Below are 10481 nucleotides of genomic sequence, written 5' to 3' on the forward strand. Positions count from 1 at the left end.
AAGGCATACTTGGAGCATACCACGTTGGAACTGGAAGCATGGCAATTCTTGTGGGCAAATGTTGCACTTAATTGTATGTTTTGATGTCTATGTGATAAATACAGCTAATCTAATCTAATCTAACCTCAATGAAACAAACCTTCCTTCTTATATGTGTGCCTATTCAAGAATGGTCAGACACACAAAACAAAGTGCCCACACGTTCACAAAACGTGTACACAATAGAGAATGCAAGTGCAACCCCAATTAATGTGAATTATACTCAAAATTATTAACCAAAACTTCAATCCTCAACTCTCATTATAGAATGCCAAAAGAAAAATGACTGAATGATTTTCATTTTATTCTAGAATAATTTTAAATGCTGTCTGGTGGGTATTTGCATTTTATTTATGACAATTAATTTATACATTTTTGGATTATCTGAAGATTATTTTTGGTGTGAATGTAGTCGGTTACTATTATAACCAGTGTCTAACTGAGATCCACACGTCAAAAATACCTATATGTCCTCTACCTAGAATTATTTCTAATTAGATTTCCAGCAAAGAACGGACAAATTATTTCTATAGCAGTCATTTTAAAGAGAGATTAATTATTGTCATCTTAATTAAAATTCCACTCTATAGTTGAAAAATGAGGAACAATTATTTCAGTATGGGGAGGAAGGAATGGATTGTGTTTCTGTTGAAGTAGTGTTTTTTTTCGCAAAAGGCCCTTACAGGAACACACATGTTTCACATCTCTCCTGAACATTTCTCACAACTGGGAAGTCTGTGGCCTCCTTTTAATTGCGTGAAAATCGGACTCTGGAACAAGCTTGTAAATAGTGCACGGTATTATGTTCGGTTTCTGTGGACTTTCGCGTTATACAGGTAGTGGAAGTTTCCTTTTTATAATTTGCTCGTTCGTGACATTTGTGTGGTACTTATGAATTTATATTTATAATCCCTATTTCATTGAGAAAACACTAAAGAATTGTTGGTTCTCCTTGCAGGATAGGCTGCTGGTACTAAAATATGCGATTGGTCCCAACACATTTGGGACGATTTGGGAATGGCTTTGTTTCAAACATTAATACCTAGCGTTAACTTCTTTGTACAGAGCTGCTGGCGATTTGATGTAGAGAGCGCAGATTAGGAAAATGTTTATATTTTGGAGTTGAAAGTCGGAGAATGGAAGTTTTCTCAGGAACCATGCTGTTATTTTGGCCAAATAGAAATGCTGGCACCGAAGACGTTTGGAAGAGCTTAAAGCAATGGCGTATCATCTGCCGCAAGTTTCTCTAACAAGCACACAAGGAAACAGAAACATTCCATTAGTTTAAAAAAGTACTTCAAGAAAGTACCGGGATAACTAAGTGAAAATGATAAGATTATCATTTCTAGCTCAGAGTTCACCGACTATTTATCAAAATGTAAAATTTCCAAAAATGATAAAATATGATGCGATATTTTATGAAGGAATATGAAGGAAAATCAGAACTGTGCGAGTGGTAGTAAGGCAATCACGGAGTTAAATTTTCAATTTGTTAAGGATACTACGCTTGAAATTAAAGCCCAAGCATAATGATTTCCATTAACAGCATTGTAATTTAGACCAAGACCATAAGATAGAGGAGCAGAATTAGGCCATTTGGCCCATCGAGTCTAACATCAAGGCTGAAACCTCGGCCCCAGCCTCCTGCTTTCTCCCCGTATCCCTTCATGCCCTGACTAATCAAGTTTATTTTGCTTCTCGTACAAATATTAGTTGATGAGGAGCGTTTTCCAAATTGTTATCAGTGCGTTCAGAACGGAACTTTCTTCACAGAGTCCTCTAAATGGTCCAATCGAATAGAACTGATATCCACGCTCACGTACATTTAAACTCAAAACTAAATCACTCCTCTGATCACAAACATCAACATCTAAAAGTACAAACAACGACACAACCATACACACAGTACAAACACCGACACAGTCGTACAATCACACACACACTTCACACACCGACACACCCATACAATCATACACATTTACAAACGCCGACAATCCATACAATCACACATGTGCAAAACCGACACAACCATACAATCACACACACACACACACACACACATACACACACGCGCGCGCGCGCGCACTCACTTATAATCCAGTCACAGTAACGATCACATAAGAAAAAAACCTTAAAACCCCAGGAAAAGAAAATAAGTTTACCGGCAACAAATAAATGTTCAAACGTGTGTACACACACACATAAACTTCATTCGTATATTTTCCTGCATACACAGATTCCCACTGTGTTGAATAAGCCTCAGGATTTACAACTCTAATCGGTTATTATGGTTTGCGTGTTATGTATCAAGTAATGAGCCACGGTCTCGTTATTTTTGGGTTGTTCTCGGAATAATATTTAAACAGAGACCAAGTCTAACCGCTGATTCATTTTAAAGTATATTTTGTGCCATTGTCGACAGCACGTCATAAACGTAAACGCTTATTGTGCAGTTCCTTTCAAGCCCTGCATAAATTTTCATCGTTCATGGTCCAGAAAGTGGGGTTGAGCATATTTTGGCACATTGTAATTTGCAACAATTCCCCCCTGAAGGGAACAAATATCCCGCTGCACATTTATCAAATGTGGTAATAGCGTTTCAAGATAAATCATAACAAAGTGCGTCAAGGTGTTTACAGTAAGAAAATGAAGAAATCGTAAACTTTTGGAAAGTGGTCCAAAGTATTAAATTAAAAATTCGAAAGGAAATCATTAATTTTCACTCAACTCTGCTAGAGTGTACGTAGGTCCTAAATAATCTGAACTGGGTCGGATATTTATATAATTCGTTATGCATACATTTCGGTATTACATACGTTTGATCAATTGAAAATAGAACAAGGGTTCATAGTTATTGATGATAATAGTGCGAGCGATTTTAAAGAAACTTGTACAGGAACTTAAATGTTTAAACAGATAGACTGTATACAGGTGGGCCCGCCCTCAGGGAAACTTAATGATTACTGGCCGCAGCGGTAGCCAGCGCACTGTGAACGCCCCTGGCAGTATTAATTATAACCTGTGGTTTGATCTGTTGACCTTAAAGCCTACATGAAAATTGAGACAAGAAACAAAAATAACACCTAGTTCGGTAATGATATTCCAGGGAAGGGCGTAGGTTGGTTCCCATCCTTCCTCAGAATAGTCGACATCCGAAACCGATGTTCTTAACTCTTAACCCCCAAAATAGCGCAGTAACTTGCTTAATTCGGGGAGATAATGACCAACCCTCAAGCCCCGCAGTAAAACAAATTTCCTGAGGATTCACTTTCGGTTGCTGGTTTGCAAGTGATGAATCAAGTCGGATTGGATAGACTTGAGCGAAATTTCAGGCCGAAACCTCAATGCTGTACTGAGAGAGTGTCCTACAACACTTCAGACAGTACCCCATTGACCGCGTTTTGGTGTCTCTGAAAGCGACTTGAAGGACAGTGCATCACTAAAGGGCCTCAACCAGAAACTTCGACCTCTAATTTCGCTCCATTGATGCTGTCTGCCTGTCCGGCGTTTTTGTGTGCGTTGGTATTAACGGAAGTCTGACTCTAAATAAGTAAATGTAACATTGGCACTATGGATTTTGGTGGGCTTTATAGGAAGGGCTGTATTAAAGCAATTCCATTGCTAAACAACCAATAATAATTTTCTTTGCAAACCGTTTGAGTTTAGTACTTTTGTAAATGCATTTTATAAGGAATGGTATTATTTTTGGAATAAAAACGCTACGTGACATTAAACAAGACATTTCTGCCAACACCCCGAAAGCAGGAAGCTCAGAGGGGCAGAGGGAGAGAGGGAATGCCACTTAGCGCCAGGGTCAGAAGCAAGTTTATTATCACTGATTATATGGCATTTTGAAAAATCAGACAAAACGCTGTTATTACTGCAGACCTGAAATCAAATGTTCCCCGTCCTGTTCAATTTTTGCCGCATTCCCTGTTTTAGAAAATTTAATTCGTGTCTGAACCACATCGGCATCATAATCGGAAGAATGCCGATCAAACTTCGAAAAGGAACAATATGAATCTAATGGAAATTATAACACCCGATATAGGAATTAACAAAGAACTGGAGAGCTTGCTTGACTTTTTGTTGCTTGGAAAAGAAACAATTTAAAGTATTTCCGAGCCTCTAAAGGAGTACAACATTGTTGTATAAAGGGGCGTTATCGTAATATCGCGTTCAAGGCAAAAGTACAAGAAAATACTGCGGAAATTGGAAATCTAAAATTAAAACAGAAAATACTGGAAATCCACAGCAAGTCAAGTCACATCCGCGGGAAAAGAAACCGACTTAACGCTTCTGGTCGAGACCCTTCGTCAGAACTAGGAAGGAGACAGAAGGGAGAGTGTTTCTGATGTTAAACCTGGGGCGACCATGGAGATAAACTGTAAATAAACTTATCCGGCCAATAAGTGAATGGGAGCAATCATCGACAAAAAAAAAAGGCGAGATCTCAGCGGGTCTAAGGCCTGGGTCTTTACTGGATTGATTAGACACAAGAAACCAGGAGGAAGCGCAGGATACTGTACTTACGCCACAAGCCTGGTCTCCTATTCAATATGATCACGGTTGACCTGTCCGGGACCGCACCTCTTCTTCGGTGCAACACACACAAAATGCCGGAGGAACTCAGTCCGCCAGGCAGTATCTATGGAAAAAAGTACAGTCGAAGTTTCGGGCCGAAACCCTTCAGCAGGAAGGGCCTCTTCTGTGCGGGTTCCCAAATGACCTAAATTTCTAATTCTTTCAAATGTATATATGTACCTCATATTAAAATACCTCCAGTGATCTAGCCTGCACAACCTTCAGGGACAGAGAATTAGAGATTCACCATTCCCCGCAAAAACGTAATTCAGTCTTTAACGACTATCCCCTTCTGCTGTAAGTACGTTCTTCTGTTGGAGTGTCCCTCTTGTGTAAACGTCTCCAACACCTCGTCATTATGTTTCCGTAAAAAACAAATTATATGGGAGCAGAGTTAAGCCGAAACCTTTGATCAATAACCAATCAACGTCTGTTTTAAATATACTGTACCCAGTGAATGTAAGATCACCCCTTCTCCCTCTAACCTGCAAAAACTACAGAGCCGACCTGTCTACCCTCTGCTGATTCCAGAAATTAACCAGTAAATCCCTTCTCCTTTCCTCCACCGTATATGTCTGTACATTACATACACCGGGTGGGCGACACGCTAGCGTAGCGCTTCGTGCACCGCTAGTACAGCTCGGGGCCTCGGAGTTGGGAGTTCAATCCCGATGCCGTCTGAAAGGAATGCGTCGGGTTTCTCCCGGGGCTCCGGTTCCCCTCCCACAGTCTAAACACGTGCCAGTTATTGACATTGTCCCGTGTTTATGTTAAGATTAAGCCGGGGGTTAACAGGCTATCTCTAAATAAAGGGGACCAGTAACAAGAGAGCCTGTCGTGACAGTTCAGACATTATTTGCTTTCAATATCGTGAAGGTTTCAGACGATGCTCATTATTTCTACGAGTGATACTGTCCTTTTAACGACCATTTCAAGCAAGTACTTTGTTTTCACATTGTACGTTGCAAAAATACGTGAATGTGATCTTCAAAAGATGTGCATACAATTCTAAATGCGACAGAAAACAAGAGCTGCCTAAACATTGGCTTGAAGACAAACGTTAACATACATCTTTCCTAAAGTAGCATACTTTCAGTATTTACAAATAACAAAACAAGACATGAAAATAATTTTGGAAGGGCGGGAAGTCCACGCTGCAATTTGATGCAATCATTCCAGGTGATTGACTTTAAAAGATGCTGCATTTCTTCCCAAGCGATTTAAAAATTGTATCTGCAAGGTGAATCTTTTAAAGTGGATGTTTGCTGAATTGTACATAATCTTTGCAATTTTACATCAATTCTCACAGACTCCGATTCAGTTCATTAGTGGCAAGATTACATTCTAAAGCGACCCCGTGTAGCCGGAAAGATCCACTCTCTGAATCGTTTTTTTTAACTAGGTAGCGGATATTATAAAGATCTCTTAAACAGGCATATAATGACGGAGCGTGTTTCCCTTAACGGGAACTGTGACTGACTTTTAAAGTACTGCTATTTTCTACCAACGCACAAATCGATTTAGGAAGCTACTGTTTCAGAGGTTCGAGCGCACACTAAAAAGAAACTTTAGATTTTGTCTGGAACTATTTTCTTTCAAAAGTAGTACTAAGCACGGCGCTTGAACATCTTGCTTGCTTGGGGTATTGAATTGTGAAACGAGCTGCCTTGAGTTTAAGATGTGTGCTACACATTTGAATATGGATACTATATATCTATGGAGCGGGTCAAATGGCTTTGTGCAAGCTCAAAGAAGATCTTACAGGAGGAAACACACCAAGTATAATGTGCAAAATCTTTAACAAGACATTTGAAAGGCCATCGAAATTTCATTTTGAAGAAACTGTCAGATTGGAATTACTACCATTATCATCCAGTTTCCAAAATGGGCTTTGAATCTCGCCAATACGTAAAAACAAAAGTGCAGTATATAATGGTAGGTCTTTTTTCCCGCTTTTGCACAACAATCTTCCACAAACTCCCAGTAGAAACAGTCGATATTGTAGCACTGCGCAGTCGTCACATGCGTCAGTGATTTGCATCTTCGACACATGATCGTACAATTTATTAAAATAGTCATTCCAAACATTATGACTAAAAGTATGTCTTCCTCGAGGGTTCTCTGCGATTTTCCTTACTATAAACTCAAATCTACAAAATTAAAATTAACGAGGTTTGCTTCCCATTTGAATTTATAGATTTATTCATCTATTATAGTTTGATTTGAAATGAGATTATCTTAATGTTGCATCCAACTGTTTACACTTCATTTTGCTGATTTCAAAGAGATGCATTTAATTGTGATATTAAATATACATTAGCATTATCCCGCATGTTTATCGTTGTAAGGTATTTCCCTTCAATTGATTTTATCCTCGCATTTTTTTCTCTCCCAGTGCGTGTCTGACCGTATTTTGGGTCTGGGGTCGTTTACAGACCTCAGGCAGCAAGGACGTGCCAGTGTAGCCATCGGCTCTTCTAGCTAAGGGAACATATCTGGGTTTTGTCTCACTGAGCGAGTCCATTAAAAGTTGAAGTAAACACTGTTCAAGTGCCCATAATCTTGGAGCTTCAACTTGCTTCCTTCTGCTATGCTCAACTTCTTATTTTCTCAAACCAGCTATTCAAAGTTTTCCCCTAAACATCCTGCCACAAGTGTATCTAATTGAATGGGTCCAGCATTGCGATCTTAAGATAAACAATTTTAAAAATGATTGTTTTATTCGTCATCAGCCATTAAACTGAAAACAAGTTCCAGGCATCGAAAGATCTTCCATTTATATATAAACTTTGACATCCATAGAACATCCTCCTAGTGTTTTTCAACCAATGAACAGAACGGGTACTTTTAATGAAACTAGGTATCTTTCTTCCGGTTACAAAGAAATCCTTTTTTCTTTTGTCAGAAGTAATACAATTTGGTAACATGTAAAGGAGTTTGTTTGTAATTCAAGAGAGTTGTTTTGTTACTGAATGAAAATTTCAGTCAGTTTGAAACTTCCCCGCTATGATCTGTAGCTTACAGCTGTTTAGAAATCACCCTTTGCCTTGTCCTAATGTATAAGCAAATTTGAAGAGAATGTTTACAGTATTAACCTATTTGTTAGTTAAATATAAATGCAAAAATATATGTAGGTATTACATCCAATATTAAGTAATGCAAACAACTACGTTTATAAAGTTACAACTTATAACCCATTAGCAAAATGACTTAGGCCAATTGAAGGTTGGTGGGGGGGGGGGGGAACAAGGATATTTAAGTTTTTTTTCGCTTGCGCATTACTAAGTAATCATTGCCTGGTGAGAGTTCTTAAAATAATTAATGTTTTAATTGAAAAGATCCATTGCACACGAAATCGCTAGTCCAGTATTAATGACCTGTAATACACACCAATCGCTTACTCTTGACGAATAAAGAATTGTTGAAAATAGCCGTGACAATTAACCAGTAAAATACTCTCACTTTCTCTCCACACCAGTCGAAACATTGCAAAAAAGCGCCTCCGACGCAATCTTTTCTCTGCTCCCAATTAAATATATATTGTTTAAAAGCTAATCATCTACCCTTAACAAATAAAATATCGAGAACTTTGATAATTAACTAGTAAAATACTCTCTCGCGCTCTCCCCCACTCCACCACCCCAAGCTCCTCAAACACAAAATTTTGTCTGCTCCCAATTAAATATTTATTGCTTAAAAACACAGCTGCACAAATTGGCTCGACTCATAAAAAGTGACAGCCGTTTCTTTAATATCAGGCAGGGGCTCCAGATGGGCAGATTGTGATGCCGACTTCCTCTCGCTCAATTTTCGACCCGCTCGGGCAGAAGGGTTTCGAGATGATTTCTGCCGCGTTTATGGATCGCCTGTGCGTCAGTCATGGTACCAACTAAATCATTCGACATGCACATTTGTTCGCCGCTTTTGTCAGAGGGGGAAAACTATGGATTTTTATGCTTTTCAGGGATATGAAAGGATTTGAGTAAATGTTCTGATTACCTTGATGTGGTGGGCGGAATCTGTGGCTGCCCTCCTGATGTTTCTGGATCGGAGCCCGGTGTTTGGGCAGCCATGTCACCAGTATTTCTATCGGGTTGTTTGTTCATGCCGCAGTCACTGGTTTGGTTCTTCGTGCCAGCTATACCTGCTAATACTCTGCCTCCCCTCTAACTGTCAGGGGTCCAGTCCCAACAAGAGCACTGCGGCAAAAAACTCCCCGTCGCTGTCGTTTTAAAGAACGGATGGGACCCGGCTTGATGTGTTCAGAGCTGAGTCAAGCTCCCGAATACTTTGATTCTTCGATTTCTCCTTGGGGGTTCTCTGACAACTTCATTCACTCTCTTGAAGAGCACCTTCAAAGGATTAGGCAGGAAGCAGGTGAATTTACGGAAGAAACAGACAGAAAGTCAATGGGTCGCCCAGCTCCTGTTGATAGGCCAGCCTGTCTCTCAGCAAGTGCAATTGACGGACACCAGACGAGAACATCGAAATGCCTTCTCTATTTGATGCGTCTGGAATGCTATTAGTCACCCAGTAGGTGCAGAATCAGCCTGCAAGCAGCTGCTATTCTGATAACCCGGACAGCAGCTGGATCAGATTGCAATGTGGCCAGTGTCAAGCTCTCCTGACCAACACAGACACTGCCTCCTCTGGATACCCCGAACCGTGTATGACAGCACAATCTCACTGTCGTAAATCAGCGCAAGAAGCTAGGAGAGAAATTGTTGATTAAAAATAAGCCAGATCACTGCTTCTCACCCAAAAAGGAGGGGCAGTTAATAATATTACAATAAATACATGAATGACAGGTAAAGTGTCTTTTCTTCAGACATGTTCCTCAGTCACACATTAGACCCCAGTGATTTTTCCCAGAATTGAACTCTATATAATACCGAAGGATATGCATTTAAGGCGAGGGGAGTGCGATTTCAAAAGCAAGTTTGTTTGTACGCGGAGAGTAGTGCGTACCTGGAATACGCTTCGTGAGATGATGGTCGAGGCAGATACATGAAAGGTTTTTTAACAGACGCTTGAATCGGCTCATGATCTTGAATAAATGGGAGACCATAAGATACAGGAGAAGAATTAGGCCATTTGTCCCATCATTTCATCATGGCTGATCCAATTTTCCTCTCAGTCCCAGTCTCCGACCTTCTCCCCATATCCCTTCATGCCCTGACCAATCAAAAGTCTATCAAACGTTTCCTTAAATATACATAAAGACTTGGCCTCCACAGCTGCTTGTGGGCAAAGAATTCCACAGATTCACCACTCTCTGGCTAAAGAAATTCTTCCTCATCTCCGTTCTAAAAGGACGCCCCTCTATGCTGGGTTTGTGTCCTCTGGTTTTAGGCTCTCCCACCATGGGAAACATCCTCTCCACATCCACTCTATCAAGGCCTTTCACCATTCAATAGGTTTCAATGAGGTCAACCCTCATTCTTCTGAATTCAAGCGGACGCAGGCCCGGAGCCATGAATCCGGGAATCATCTTTGTGAACCTCTTTTGAATTCTCTCCAGTTTCAGCATATCCTTTCTAAAATAAGGGGCCCCAAGCATCTCATAATACTCCAAGTGAAGCCTCACCATCACACCATTATATTCAATATAGCCCAAACATTACATCCTGGTTTTTATAACACAGAAAACCTACAGCACAATACAGGCCTTTTCGCTCACAAAGCTGTACCAAACATGTACTTACCTTAAAACTACCTCGGCTTACCCATAGCCTTCTATTGTTCGAAGCTTCATGTACCTATCCAGGAGTCTCTTAAAAGACGCTATCGTTTCCACCTCCACCACTGCCGCCGGCAGCCCATTCCATGCACTCACCATTCTCTGCATAAAAAACTTA

General features: G+C 40.2%; 1 protein-coding gene across 1 annotated transcript in view; it reads right to left on the reverse strand.

Moving 5' to 3' along the window:
• rbm20 (RNA binding motif protein 20) overlaps positions 1-9344 on the reverse strand; it is a 211241-nt gene extending 201897 nt beyond the window's left edge. Inside the window, exon 1 of the mRNA XM_063071232.1 lies at positions 8623-9344. Coding sequence (XP_062927302.1) covers positions 8623-8729 — 107 coding nt within the window. The 5' untranslated portion in view covers positions 8730-9344. The remainder of the gene's footprint in view (positions 1-8622) is intronic.
• Between the last annotated feature and the right edge of the window lie 1137 nt (positions 9345-10481).

The sequence above is a fragment of the Mobula hypostoma genome, chromosome 19 (assembly GCF_963921235.1).
Source record: "Mobula hypostoma chromosome 19, sMobHyp1.1, whole genome shotgun sequence".
In the NCBI taxonomy this organism is placed as follows: Eukaryota; Metazoa; Chordata; class Chondrichthyes; order Myliobatiformes; family Myliobatidae; genus Mobula; species Mobula hypostoma.